This window comes from Ictidomys tridecemlineatus, chromosome 2 (assembly GCF_052094955.1).
Source record: "Ictidomys tridecemlineatus isolate mIctTri1 chromosome 2, mIctTri1.hap1, whole genome shotgun sequence".
Classification (NCBI taxonomy): domain Eukaryota; kingdom Metazoa; phylum Chordata; class Mammalia; order Rodentia; family Sciuridae; genus Ictidomys; species Ictidomys tridecemlineatus.
The window spans coordinates 184218155-184234112 of record NC_135478.1 but is presented as its reverse complement, the minus strand read 5'-3'; the positions used below and the strand labels follow the sequence as shown (position 1 = coordinate 184234112).

General features: G+C 35.2%; 1 protein-coding gene across 6 annotated transcripts in view; it reads left to right on the top strand.

Moving 5' to 3' along the window:
• The window catches only part of Ptprz1 (protein tyrosine phosphatase receptor type Z1), a 171224-nt gene that overhangs the window by 93193 nt on the left and 62073 nt on the right, over positions 1-15958 (top strand). For all 6 annotated transcript variants that reach the window (XM_040291604.2, XM_040291602.2, XM_005333948.4 and 3 more), the window contains exons 7-8: positions 7964-8121; positions 8305-8455. In XM_040291604.2, the coding sequence (XP_040147538.2) occupies positions 7964-8121; positions 8305-8455 (309 nt within the window). The remainder of the gene's footprint in view (positions 1-7963; positions 8122-8304; positions 8456-15958) is intronic.

Sequence of the window (15958 nt, the reverse complement as noted above, 5' to 3'; positions counted from 1 at the left end):
TTAATTTTACAAAAATTATATTTTAAAGTGAAAAAGGAATTGCAACTCAAGTTAAAATTTATTCCCTGTAGTTTTCTTGAGAAATCCTTTGATTCACCAGTGTGAGGAGATAAGATTTTTGCAAGAAGGCAAAGGCTCACATAGAAGAAGATGGAATATGCTTTGATCTTGTTCTGCCAAAATCTCATGGATATTATCATTTGTCAAAGAAAATGCTTTTGACAACATTGGCAATAGACTGCAAACTATTGTTATTGTTGTTCTATTTTTATTAAGTATCCATGCACTTAGTATTAATGCTGCCCTGAGTTATCAATAAAATGAGGATTATGCCTCTCTGGAAAGCTGCAAAATTTGAAATCAGAAACAAGGCTCATACAGATTCTTTTCTCAAATGCAGAAACCTGGCCAAAAATTGATTCATCTTTGTCCATTACATGTGCAGATCTGAATTGACCGAACTTTTCAGAAGTCAGGAATATGTGAACCCCTGTAGTGCGGGGGTTTCTTTTTTTAAAAGGTGTAATCAAATGCAGGATGAAGCTGACATCTCCCTCCATCCACCTAGATTGAAAATTCAATGCTGAATTCTATAAGCTACACTTAATTTCCTTCTCAGTGAGTCAGAGAGGGGATTCAATCCAAACTGAAAGAAGGCAGCTAGTTTGAATTCCAATACTTAAAAATACACAAAATATGAATTCTGAATGTTCCCATGCCTTGCTACCAGCCTGTGGGGATGATCAAAGTGACTTAATTCTGACTTGCATAACTGTGGGACCTTCACTTTCTTTCATAACCTTTTCAGTTATTTCTGAGAGATTCTGGGAGGGTGTGCCTTAGAATAAATTTACTTCTGTTCTTTTGACTAAGGTTTCTGTTTTAGTATCTGCTGTCTGCAAGCCTTCAAAGGAAGCACTTCATGAGAGCCACAGTTGCCACATAACCTCCCTGAGAATATGTATGCCCTAAGAGTATTATTCTGCCTGTATCCTGGCTCTTAATTTGAAAGCAGAATTACTAGTATCTCAGACTGACTGAGATACTAGTCAGGTCTCTATCTGTCTTTCATCTCTCTGCCCAGCTACTTGTGCACCAACTTCCAAGCTCCTCTTTTTCCCAAAACCCAGATCTTCTGTGCCTATAAGTTCCACCCTCCACCACATATTTAATATTTCAATAGACCCATCAAAGTTCCTTAGGCTAGGCAGTTGGTAGGTGTTAGTAACAGGTTTTATATCATTATCTGTTCACAAAATATGTGCCACTATATTGAGGAGATTTATATTAGTAGTGTATTTCAAAACACATATGAAATACTTGCCAGTTGCATTTGAATGCTTAGTAAGTATGATCTGTTCAAACTGAGTCCTTCTAAAGTTAAATATTTCTATTTTGATATTTATGGAATTAAATCTACTCCTGTTTTAAAAGTCTAGAATATCCACTAGGGCCCAATAAACTGAAGATGTCTCAATATTGGCTCTCAGCCATCACCAAAGGAATGAAGAATTGAAGGCAGTTCTTTAGAATTGAAGGCAGTTCTTAAGAATTGAAGGCAGTTCTTGTTTTTAGAAGAGTCTCTGGAAGCATTAACTTCCTGTTCTTCTCCATACAGTGTGAGTTATCTAAAAACAAAACAAAAACAACAAAAAAAACTTTACAACCATCATTTAGATTACACTATATATCTTATTATTATGTAGGATAGTTGTTCACTTCCTACATTCAGCCCTAAAAGACAAATTCCATTGATCTTTCCCTTTATCATCTCTCCCCTTTAAAGTTTTCCTTCTTTCTACTATACATACTCTGTGTTAGACATCAGTCTTCCCATGGAGTGGAGAGAGAAATAGTGATTTTATATGATAAAAATATAATAATATATTAATATTCCCCAAGCACAGATCTCAAAAATGAGAACTGTTAGTTAAACTCTTTCCTATTGCAAGACACACCCACTTAGCATCAATGACCATCAACTGGGAGATCTTGACAGAATGGCTTATGGTGCCTTTGTCACCACAAATGCAATCCAGGAATTTGTATATTGAAAAAAATCTTCATGAGCAGTTTTGATTTGGTTCTATTTTAAATAACATTGTCCTAATTAATAGGAGTTTTTTTTTAATTTTTAATTTTTTTATTTTTTATTTTTATTGGTTGTTCACAACATTACAAAGCTCTTGACATATCATATTTCATACATTAGATTGAAGTGGGTTATGAACTCCCAATTTTACCCCAAATGCAGATTGCAGAATCACGTCGGTTACACAGCCACAATTTTACATAATGCCCAATTAGTAATTGTTGTATTCTGCTACCTTTCCTATCCCCTACTATCCCCCCTCCCCTCCCCTCCCATCTTCTCTCTCTACCCCATCTACTGTAATTCATTACTCTCCTTGTTTATTTTCCCATTCCCCTCACAACCTCTTATATGTAATTTTGAATAGCAATGAGGGTCTCCCTTCATTTCCATGCAATTTCCCTTTACTCTTCCTTTCCCTCCCATCTCATGACTCTGTTTAATGTTAGTCTTTTCTTCCTGCTCTTCCTCCTTGCTCTGTTCATAGTTGCTCTCATTATATCAAAGAAGACATTTGGTATTTGTTTTTTAGGGATTGACTAGCTTCACTAAGCATAATCTGCTCTAGTGCCATCCATTTCCCTGCAAATTCTATGATTTTGTCATTTTTTATTGCTGCATAGTACTCCATTGTGTATAGATGCCACATTTTTTTTATCCATTCATCTATTGAAGGGCATCTGGGTTGGTTCCACAGTCTAGCTATTGTGAATTGTGCTGCTATGAACATCGATGTGGCAGCATCCCTGTAGCATGCTCTTTTAAGGTCTTCAGGGAATAGTCCGAGAAGGGCAATAGCAGGGTCAAATGGTGGTTCCATTCCCAGCTTTCCCAGGAATCTCCAAACTGCTTTCCAAATTGGCCGCACCAATTTGCAGTCCCACCAGCAATGTACAACAGTACCCTTTTCTCCACATCCTCGCCAGCACTTGTTGTTGTTTGACTTCATAGTGGCTGCCAATCTTACTGGAGTGAGATGGTATCTTAGGGTGGTTTTGATTTGCATTTCTCTGACTGCTAGAGATGGTGAGCATTTTTTCATGTACTTGTTGATTGATTGTATGTCCTCCTCTGAGAAGTGTCTGTTCAGATCCTTGGCCCATTTGTTGATTGGGTTATTTGTTATCTTATTGTCTAATTTTTTGAGTTCTTTGTATACTCTGGATATTAGGGCTCTATCTGAAGGGAGTTGATTTTAAGTCTTTGCTAACTCCTCTTCTTGGGTGCATGGCATGTTCTTGTCTTGTCTTTATCTCTCTGTTTCTGTCCTTCTCCATCTTTCTTCCTTCACTACCAACCTTCCCACAGAAGGATATGGTCAGTTGGGTGGTTAATCCTGAAATATACAGTTAGGCAAATGGTGATCACATGAATGTATGATTGGGCCCAAAGAGAGCAGCGTAGGCTCAGGTATGATTCTCTCTTGTGCACTTATTTAGATGAAGCTCATGATTTATTTTCCAAGCCCCCCAAACAGCACCATTGTCCAGTTTTCTCAGGTGATGATTCAGTAATTGAAAAGCACTTCTGTAATTGAAAAATCTTGTAATGGCTAGGATAGGAGCTTGGGACAAACATGTAAATACAGCAAACTGTATGAAATTGTTAACACGTACATAAGGGAGGCTAGATGGTGGCTACTGTGGTACAGAGACAGGAAAAATGGCTTCTATATTGGGAAGAGAGATGAAAAAATTAAAACTTCCTTTCTTATGATTTTTTTTTCCACTTAACTTTTTCCCCTTTAACCTCTTTCCCAATTTTAAGAAAATTCTCCACTTCACATTCCTGCCAAGGTCTCACCTTTGCTCTCCTTTCTCTGGCCGCTAGCAATTCTGGCATCAGTTCATTTCCTGCATCATTTAGCAGTGAGTCCATTTCTGCTTTTATTTAATTAGCATTTTCCACACTCACTTCCACAAGACATCTGTAAGATAAATTTTGTCTTCAGAGTAAGAATGAACAAATGCAGTCCACTGATAATCAAGAAAAGAGATTGCTAACTCACAAAAATGTTAAGATACTAAAAAATATGAATCATAAACTGGAAAATCCTCTCAGATTATAAAAAAGGGAGGAAGAGCAGGAAGAAAAGATTGACATTAAACAGAGGCATGAGATGGGAGGGAAAGAGAGAGAAAAGTGGAATTGCATGGAAATGGAAAGAGACCCTCATTGTTATAAAAAAAACTACATAAAAGAGGTTGTGAGGGGAATTGGAAGAAAAATAAGGAGAGAAATGAATTACAGTAGATGGGATAGAAAGAGAAGATGTGGGGGGAGGGGGATAGTAGAGGATAGGAAAGGTAGCAGAATACATCAGTCACTAGTATGGCATTATGTAAAAATGTGAATGTGTAACCTATGTGATTCTGCAATCTGTATTTGGGGTAAAAATGGGAGTTCATAACTCACTTGAAACTATTGTTTGAAGTATGATATGTCAAGAGCTTTGTAATGTTGTGAACAACCAATAAAAAAAATAAAAAATAATAAAAAAATAAAATAAAAATAAAAATTAAAAAAAAGTAATAAAATAAATGTTCTCCTCCATTTCCGTGAACTTAAATATGACTCTGAATTCTGATATTGGAAGAAAAAACGTATTTTAGAAGCTAACTTATTAATCCATTAAACCAAACATAAGTGTGAACTTTCCAGTGGATAAAACTAGATTTAAGTCATATCTGTACAATGCTGTCAATTTGGTCAAGTTTTTTAAGATTCAGTCTGTAATTCAGACTGGAGTCAGTAATCTTTAACTTCAGTTGTTAATAGTACCCACAAAAAGGGTTATTTGAAAGGCAAAACCTTGCAAAGACTTCATTTTACTTGGGGTTTTCAGCACTGGCTGCGTGTTTGCATCACCTAAAGAAGCTGTAAATGCTTAATTCCAGGCCCCACTGCTAGAGACTTACATTCAAGTGGTCTAGATTAAAGTCTTGAGTCACTGGCACTGTTTCAAAGCTCCCCAGGTGACTGAGACAACTGCCCTGCACCATACCACCTCAATTAAACTAGATTAAATTCGCTTCAGGAATTATTTTCTAATGACCTAAATCTCTTAGACAGGGCAGAGGACATGCACTGGGCTGGGTAGTTAGAAGGAGAAGAAAATGAGTGAGACAGATCTGGCTGGTAAACAAATTGTTCCCACAGGCATGAGGGCTGGTACACAAATGTCTAGGTGGCCAACACAGGACTGTTGACAAGCACTGTTGGAGAGACACAAAAATAAAAATGGGGCTATTTAATGAGACATATAAATTTAGATTGTTTCAAGTTCTAAGGCCAGGCAGCCTACTTAGGAAAGCTCTACCAATTTTTGCATAATAATTCTCTACTCTCAATATGTAAGAATAAATAAATACGTGTGTATATATACATATAAGAATAGTGTACATATATAAACATGTATGTGTATATTGTATACAGAATATATTTTCTACTCTTTGACTTATCTTTTTACTCTGTTAGAGATTATTAATAGATAGTGAGTCCATTTCTTCCACTTTATTTAATTAGCATTTTCCACATTCACTTCCACAAGACATCTGTAAGATAAACTTTGTCTTCATAAAAATGAACAAATGCAATCCACTGACAATTAAGAAAAGAGATTGCTAACTCACAAAAATGTTAAGATACTAAAAATGTGAATCAGAAAATGGAAAATATTCAGAGATTAAAAAAAATAAAATAAATGTTCTCCTCAATTCCTGTGAACTTGAATCTGACTCTGAATTCTGATATTGGAAGAAAGGACGTATTTTAGAAGTTATTAACCATTCAAGCAAACATAAATGTGAACCTTCCAGTGGATGAAAGTAAATTTAAGTCATATCTGTACAATGCTGTCAGTTTGGTCAAGTTTTTTTAAAAATCGATCTTTAATTCAGACTGGAGATTGTAATCTGATTAACAGGTACTAAAATGTATCATTTTGTCCTTTTATGAGTGATAGTTTTGTATGCCATTTCAGAAATCTCAGTGTGCTGTAAGGTTATCTTTCCCTCTAAAGGTGTTTTTATTTCTGTTCACTTATAAATCTATTTGGAATTGATTTGCATTTATAATTTGAAATAGGAAATTGATTCACTTTTTTCCATAAAGATAGTCAATCAACACAACACTGATTAATTAGTCCATCCATTCCATACTACCTAAGGATTTTTCTATCACACAAGTGACTGTGTATATACAAGTCTGTGCTCTCCATTCTATTCCATTGTTCCTTTGCCTGTTTCTACACAAATATCTCACTATCGTGATTTTCACTGATTTGTGTAATAGATTTTCCTACTTGGTATGAAAAGTTCTCTGGCATTTTTACTGTTCAAGGTAGTCTCATCTTTTCTTTGCATTTCTATTTTAATTTTAAAATCAGAATCTCATTTAACACAAACATGCACAGATGCACACCTTTCTGGGATTTTTATTTTTTAAGATTTTTTTTTCAATCCATAAGTCAGTTTGGGGAAAAGCAACACCTTCTGTAACACTGAAGCTTCAAACCGATGAACTTTTTAATGTATGTCCAACTTTTTAAGGTTTTATTTAATTCCCCCAATAATTTTTTCCAGTATAGATGTTTTACACCTCATTTATTGGGTTTTCTTGTAAGTATTTGATATTTTGTTGCCCTTTTAAGTCATATTGTTGTACATTTTATTTTCTGCTAGTGGATACTGGTACATAGTAATACAGTTGTTTTTTTATTAATTAATTTATTTTTTTAAAGTATATATGACAGCAGAATGCATTTTGATTCATTTTACACAATTGCAGCACAACTTTTCATTTATTTGATTGTACATGATATAGCGTTGCACCATATGTGCAGTCCTACATGTACCTAGGGTAATGTTGTCCATCTCGTTCTGCCATCTTTCTTGTCCCTATGCAACCTCCCCTACAATCCCTGCATCCACTTACAAGAGAGAACATTTGGCCTTTGGTTTTCTGGGATTGGCTTACTTCACTTAGCATAATATTCTCCAACTCTATCCATTTACCTGCAAATGCCATAATTTTATTCTCTTTCAATTCTGAGTCATATTCCATCGTGTATATATACCACAATTCTTTATTCATTCATCTATTGAAGGGCATCTAGTTTCCTTCCACAGTTTAGCTATTGTGATTGGATTGCTGTGAACATTGATGTGGCTGCATTACTATAGTATGCTGATTTTAAGTCCTTTGGATATAGACCGAGGACAGTAGTTGGTTTTTGTATATAGGTCTTAGGTACAGTGACTTTGCTAAATTCATTTATTCTGATGGCCTGTAAATTATGTTCTCTATTTTACATGCACAATTATGTTACTTTCAGAGTGTCCTGACATCATTTATTCCTTTACAATTCTTGTAAGTTTTATCTCTTTTATAAGCAATCTCTTACATGATTGCTCAGTGTTAAATAAAAGTGGTATAGCAAGACATCTTTGTCGCAGTCTTGATTTCTAGGGGAAAAGCTTTCAATAAGTTAACCTTAAATATGATGTTCATTATAGGCTTTTGAATAAAATAAGGTGCTTTTGTATTTCTATGAACAGAAATTACTGAGTTTTATCAAATGATATAACCATACCTATTGAGATGATCCTATGATTTCTGAATATTTTTGTATATAAAATATTCTCTTTGGCATCATATGGCAAAGATAAGACATAAAAACTTTACAGTGATATATTTGAGGCAATTTAGAGTATGCTAGATTTATCTCACAAATGTTCTTAAATTTCAGTTCTTAAAATTTCAGTTCTGATTATATGCATAGCCAAGCAGGTGTCTCTGTTTCCTAGAAGCTTTAACTAGCTAAGTTCCAGTGTTGGGATTCCATCTGAGATGTATATTATTGCTTTGTAGGGAAGCAAGCTGCCTTAGAACCATTCATTTTGCTGAACCTTCTACCAAACTCAACTGACAAGTATTATATTTACAATGGCTCCTTGACATCTCCTCCCTGCACGGACACTGTTGAATGGATTGTTCTTAAAGATACAGTTAGCATCTCTGAAAGCCAGGTAATCTTGGAAAGTCACATTAATGAAGTCATTTGAAGCAGTTTAAAAGGAGTTATTTTCTACAGAAAAATACAGAAGTTATTTTCTTCTAGGAGTTATTTCCTTTATTACAGAGTATCTGTTTTAAACAGCTTACTGATGCCTTTGAAGCAGGTATACTTAATTATCTGATCTTCTTTCTAGTTGGCTGTATTTTGTGAAGTTCTCACCATGCAGCAGTCTGGTTACGTCATGTTGATGGACTACTTACAGAATAATTTTCGGGAACAACAGTACAAGTTCTCTAGGCAGGTGTTTTCCTCATACACTGGAAAGGAAGAGATTCTTGAAGCCGGTATGTATTGAAATAGAAGTTTTCTACAACCCTCACAGATTCAGTATGGATAGTAATTTGAGTATAATAAACAACATACAGGTTTTAGAGTTTTGGAAATATTTTAATTAGCTTTATTACATTGGGTAAGATATTGAGCTCCAAATCCCAGTTACCACATCTCCAAAATGGCAATCAGAAAAATTCATTATTCCCCATATGAATAATCCCATTCTACAGATGAAAAAAAAAACTGAGCAGTATTTCCAAAGCACACAGAAATGAGTGACAGAGCCACATGAAGCCCTCCAGATTCACTTTACAGAATCTTCCTGGGCAAGAGCTGTAATAGAGAAGTTAATAAGAGATAGGGGTGTTCAGAGCTTGGGGAGATCCTTGTGCGTGGAGTAATCAGGGGACCTCCTTCACAGAACCACATTTGAAGTCAGACTCTTCACACACGATTTGAGTTTTAAAGTATTCCCTGTGTTGCTAGCTTCTGAGGAAGAACCTAGCACCTAACAGGTGTTGAAAATGAATGTGCTGAATTATTAATGAATTAAAAACAAGTCTTCCACCCAGTTTCCTTTATTGGAGAAAGGAAGTTTACTTTGGTCTGACCCAGCCAATGGAGTCAATGCCAGGGATGGTGGGGACGGAGGGGCAGTCCCAAGAGTGTTCTTTGTGTCTTTTGAAGCTGACACAGCAGTCAGAAACCTTCAGAAATGTCCAGAGGACACAATAAGATATATCTACTGACATGTCCTTTTCATTTATATTGAGGTTATATTCGTTCATGAAAGAAATAGTTGAAGAGGCCTTTGCTTTGGGGACTTAAAGTTTTTCCAAGTAGACCATCTTCTTTGATCTAAGCCCTATGCTGTATTTTTTGCCATGTATAATGTGAAATTAATAATTGACTTCTTTTGAAGATTGAGCATTAAAACAGTATACTTGTAATGTTTTAATGCAGTATTTGCAAGAATTATTTGTCCTTTAACAAAAATAAATAGAGATCAAGACAACAATGATGAATGGCTGCATTTAATGTGACATTAAATTTCAAATTAAATTGCCCTAAAGTGAGGAAATTTAATTATATTTCTTCCAGCAATACTAAATTCTATAATATCCTTTTGGGTAAATAACAGACAATTGTTACAAAAAGAAAATAGACTGGACCTCCTTCTTTTCCAAAATGCAATGACCAAATAACAAAATGAACAAATAATATTTCTTTTCTTTCCTATACTTTTTTCAATTATACTTGATTGAAACACTTCAGTAGCTTCACATTTCTTCTAGAATAAGATGCAAGCTGCTAATGCATGGTAGGTCCTGATTAGAGCTTTCTAGTTTTAGTGTTTACCCTCCCCAGCTGTCTTCCTGCAGATAGAAAAGTGCACTCTCCAAGTCCAGCTCTGGCCCAGGCACAGGACTTTACACTTGAGGATGCACCCTGCCCTTAGAGTATGAAGTGAACGATGCTCAGTTGCCCTTGTACAGTGTGCCCAAGTGTTCCCACATTCTGTGCATCCAGACATCATCCAAATCACCCCACAATGGCAGATATCTACCTGAGTGCTTGTTTACTTCCCCTACTGAGTTCTGAGCCCCAGGAAACAATAAGTAACTAAATCTTTTATCTTTTTACTTCCGTTGCTCAGCTAAGTAAAGCTCACATTCACTGAATATTCAGTGCATGCCCAAAAGAATCCATTTCCATGTAATAAAAACATCAGATTATGCTTGATGGGTTCTTTCTGCATTACTTAATGTGCACACTTATATGTAGTTCTGAGTTAATGTAGATCATCATTGTTTCACAGTTAAATGTTAAAAGCTTAAAATAATAATAGCAGAAACCATAATAGCTATCATGTATTATATGAATTTACCAGGCATTGAAGCATAGAATATTTGATTTAAGCCTCTTGTCATTCATTTAGTGACATGGGCCTCATTTTTCTCATTTTACAGTTTGGGAAGCTGAAGTTAAGTGGGTTGCCCAAGATAACACAAATCGAAAGGGATAGATTCAGTGTTTGAACCTGGGTGTCCTGATGTTTAAGTCTTCCAAAGCTTTCTCCACCTTTCTTGATACTTATAAAGGAGTGTAATTTCAGCATACTTGATTTTATAGTAAAAACTGATGACGTGAAAGACATAAATCTTAAAACATATAGTATTGGCTTTGGAGTGCTTTGTTAATCCTAGGGTCAAACACAGGAGCAACACTTTCTAAACTACTTGGGTCTTTCAAGTTACATAAATCTGTGATGGGACCTATAAAGGATGAAAGCAATTTCCTTGAGTGGAGCTTGTGGGAATCAATCTTATTTCCATAGGCCACACGTGTGTGTTGTCACAGAATTTCCTATCCCTGTGGCAACACTCTTATGGCTGTCAGAGGAAGAATAAATAAATGATTGATCACCTGTTTGTCTGTGACTTGGTTCCACAATAATTAAATAGTAGAGCTAACTACTCATAGCTATTCAAACTATACTCACTCATTTAAACTGAAGTGAGTCACAAAATGCAAACTTTTTAAAAAATAAATTTTATAATAAAAATGTACATTCATAGGCTGTTTCAACTGGGTACCTATTCCTAGAACAGCAATTGTCCAGTGTCCTCAGGAAGCTGTCAAAGCAAGCATTTTGGCATGTTTGTATTGTGACTAAAGATTTAGGCATCTCACCAAGAAATCTATACACAATTTGGAAAACATTATTTAGACAGTGTTATTTTTTTTATCATATATCTTTAGGATAAGCAAAAAATACTAGTTTTTATTAATATTTTATGTCTTTACCATCATCTGTTCTTATTCTAAAATTAGGTAACGAAAACCCATCTCTCCTGCAGTCTCTGTTGCTGAATCCCAGAGCACTGGCCCTCACCTCTTTCTGACCTTGCTCTTTGGTCAGTCTTCCTTGCATATTCTCAGCTTCTACCCAAATACTACTTCAGTTTTCATGTTGTTTTAAGGTTGAAGAATTAGCTTGACCCTAAATCCTCAAAACTTGCTTACCCATTCCAATCCTAGTGAGCTCAGCAATCAAAGGGCTGTATACTTAACAAGACATACCACCATAAGAGGGTCCAGAAGTTGTAAAGAATGCCTTTTAAAGAAATCTGGTACACAGGTTATATGCTCATTTATTATCTTAAAGCTCCATCTTTATAAAAATATGTGATTTTCGAGGTTGCAGTAACATCTGCCTATTAGAAAACTCAGGCTATGTCAGTTGGATGTGTCTTAGCTGTGCAGGTAAATATTCAATCAACTATCATTTTTATTTGATGTGAGCCACTGTCAAATATTAATTGACTCATATGCCATCACTCATCACAAGGCCATCCCTATTCTCCATCGCTGAAAGTTGTCCTTTCTGCTGAAACATCACATCTCCTTCCGGCAGTTATATGCCCACCCCATTCCTATTTTTTCTTACCTTGCTTCAGAAGTCTTTATTTCCCAGTCTAGGTTTCTGGATGGATCTCTGCCTGACAGATTTCAATATTTCCTGTAGCACCTGATAAAGTACTTGATTGGTAGTAAGATCCCTCTCAGACCCCTAGATGAAGGAAGAGCAAATGGGTGAATTAAAGAATTGGCAGAGACTTTCTTATTAGCCTTTGGGGATATGAAGAGTATATGAGTTGGTGACAGCAAGCACAGGAGGGATGAATGGCCTTAGATGTCCAGACAGTTCAGAACCAAGGTCTTTGTTGAGTGCATTTTAAATAATTAAAAAGTTTCAAAGCCTTCAAAAGAATATGGTACAGCTGTAATTCATATTCACAATTAAAGATGGTCCAGGGGAAAAAAATTGTAATTTTAAAGGCATAGCTTGTCTATCCCATAACAAAATTAAGAAGTAGTTTCCTAGTGACTGAGAAAAAAGAAATAGTTTCGTAATTCACTTTCTTCATTTTAAATTACTGAATATTCAGCTAAAATTATTATTGTATTTAACAATAATAAACATTCATCATATCAAGGTTATTATGTAGTAAGTTTTGCAGATTTTCATTGCAAAACATTCTGCATTTACTTAAATCACAATAAAAAGTGAGCTACTATTTATTTGCAGTAGAAAAGGAGGAGTTGTGAATCTGTAGAATTTTTGAGCTGTTGTTCACAAACTGGAACAAGTTTTGCTTTTCAAACTGTGAATATTTGCATTCAATAAACATTTATTATTTCTTGTTTTGTGCACAGTCCTGTGGTGGTCCTTTTATTAGTGAATACACCACCTACCTTCTGTTTTTAGAACTGAGTTTGATAATAAGAATTGAAGATAGAATTTATGTTCAGGATGTAATCTTTACTATATTTAATTGGAGAAAAATTTTCATTACATAAAGTGAAGGTAGAAAATATAGATAAGTGAACATTAGAAAATAAAAATTCCCTATTAATGTCACTACTCATATAGAGTCACCATGAGGATATTGGTGAATAATCTTCCAAATTTTTCTCTTAAATTAAAATTACATTATATCTCACAAAACAGGACTGTATTACATATCTGATTTTTGTTGTCTGTATTTTTTAATAGTATGATAATATAATAAACTTTTTTTATTGTTGGTTGTTCAAAACATTACACAGTTCTTGACATATCATATTTTACACTTTGATTCAAGTGGGTTATGAACTCCCATTTTTACCCCGTATACAGATTGCAGAATCACATCAGTTACACTTCCATTGATTTACATATTGCCATACTAGTGTCTGTTGTATTCTGTTGCCTTTCCTATCCTCTACTATCCCCCCTCCCCTCCCCTCCCCTCTTCTCTCTCTACCCCCTCCCTTCAATAGATGAATGGATTAAAAAAATGTGGCATTTATACACAATGGAGTATTACTCTGCATTAAAAAATGACAAAAATCATAGAATTTGGAGGGAAATGGATGGCATTAGAACAGATTATGCTAAGTGAAGCCAGCCAATCCCTAAAAAACAAATGCCAAATGTCTTCTTTGATATAAGGAGAATAACTAAGAACAGAGTAGGGACGAAGAGCATGAGAAGAAGATTAACATTAAACAGGGATGAGAGGTGGGAGGGAAAGCGAGAGAGAAGGGAAATTGCATGGAAATGGAAGGAGACCCTCAGGGTTATACAAAATTACATACAAGAGGAAGTGAGGGGAAAGGGAAAAATAATACAAGGGGGAGAAATGAATTTGTTGTCTGTATTGACGTCTGTTTATTTTACGTAGTGACAAATCTATTTTAATTTGGCATTTTAATTTTTATGTGCTATCCCACTGAATGGTTACAATTTATAAAACCAGTTCCTTAATTTTGGACATTCAAGTTATTATTTATATTTTTTTACAATTATAAATATCTAACATCCTCATTTTGACCAAGAGAGAAGATCCAGCATGAAAATTGTCAGAATCTTGCTCTTAATATACATATTTTGTTAAAATTGAATTTTGCAATATATGTTGCAAATCGTTGAAAAACCATGTGAGGTCTGTGCATGTATGTGCACCCTGTGAGGTCAGAGATGAGCCCTTCGTTCATTTTTGCTTTCACAGAGGACACTCAATAAATATTTGTGAATAAATACACATTTCACTAGAATTTTGAGCCTCTGATTTTTCATTTTTATGTAAAGCTACCAGTTATTAACAAGGCATTTTTTGGCATCATGGAATTAAATAGAACCATCTGGTGTAGAAGGAGTTATTAAAGCCATCCTTTAAATAATACGTACCGTGAACATGGTAAAAGTGTAAAAGAAGGTGAAGGACTTTATCTCTCACCCTGCAGCTACAGATTTCTACATGCTGCCCTCTTAATTCTCTCATTATAAAAGCAGGGTGAAATGTAGTGGGAAAAAAAGCTTGGGCTTTTAAAGCCCTGTCGACGTTGGCTTTCAAACCCCACCACCACAACTTATTGGTTGTATAAAAATTGTCAAGTTACTTAATCTCTCCAAGCCTGTTGCTTTACCTTTTATAAAGTGCAAAAGTTAAAGATGGTCTCCTCATAGGGATGCCATGAGGCTTGAGTGAGCTGGAGTTTGCAAAGCAGCCCCATGCCTTGGATTTGATGTGCACCTGACCGAGAACTAGTATTATTGTCATGTGGAGGCATGGATGAAGAGGCAAGAGATCAGAGCGACTATGCAGTGCTGTTCAAATTTCTCATGTTCAGGGCATTCTAAAATAATTTGTCGAACAAAATTATAGAGTACTTGAAATCTCGTTTGCTAGCACTTTAATATAGTTAATGTGAACTATTTTTTTAAGTGACAAAATATAAAATGCTTTTCAAGGCATAACAGCATGATGGGGATGTCTTGGCAGTGTAAGCATGTGAATTATGAGAAATTTTTGTACCATTTCCTGAAAAAAAGGTCATGATGAATTGTGTACTAGTAGATGAACCTTTTTGAAGGTCAGCAGTTGTGAATAGCTGTTGTTAAGGTCACATGTACCATAAACACTATAATTATAATGAGACAAGTAAAATGAAGATTATTTGTTCCTTAGATTATGTGTTACAAATTGAGCTGTTGAAGAAGTTACTCTGTGTCTCTGGAGAAGATTGTGAAATAGTAGAATTTGAAAGAATTTTTTTTTTTGTCTTTTATCTAAAGGGAATGATGTAACCATTCAGAGCAGGGATAGAACTTTTCTAATATATTTAACATTTGTATCAATGTTGACATTAGCTTTATTAAAAGCCAACACCTCCCCCTGCCCCCCACCCCCCAGACAAGAGATCTCAACCTTGTGTTTATGTTCTGGGTCTATAATCCTTAAGCTTCTCTCATAGTAATTGTCAATGTTCTTGTAAGGATATTTTTTAAATAAGGCTCATAAACTTCAAATAAGGATGTGGTAGATTTCCAAGTGTCCATTCATATAGTACTGTTGTCACGAAATATAATAAACTATACAGAATATTATATTAATGTGAAATAAGTGACCTGAACCTAGAGTAGTCTCAAGTAATTATGACATTTTTCTCTGCCATTCCCCAAGAATCATTGCCCTGTTTTTTCCTGTCCACCCACATTTTTAATCATAATACATGGAACTCATACTATACCTTCTCCTGTGTTTCTTCCAAGGCAGGCAGGAGATCAAGGGAGGCACATGTAACCCAGAATCCCCTTGCCCTCTGTATCAGCCTTCTTGATAAACAAAGAGATATGCCTCTTCACTACCAAGACATGCAGTTGTATTTCTCCTCTCTCTTTCTTTCTTTTTTCTTTTCTCTTCACTTTTTCCTTTTTCTCATGACATCAGTACTTTGCCTTTTAATCTTTTGGTACTTTTTCCACGAGTCACGTACATTCCTATGTACTAGGTGTTCTTTTTTTGATATAAGTAATAAGAGGATAAATGATAAGCCACAGCACTTTATGACAGCGAAAAGTTGGGGAAGCTTTACAACCTTGAGTGGAAAGCAAGTAGGATTTTGACAGACACAACCTAACTTTGTCTAAGTAACAGAGTAATTCTTTTAAAAGTTTATTGTGC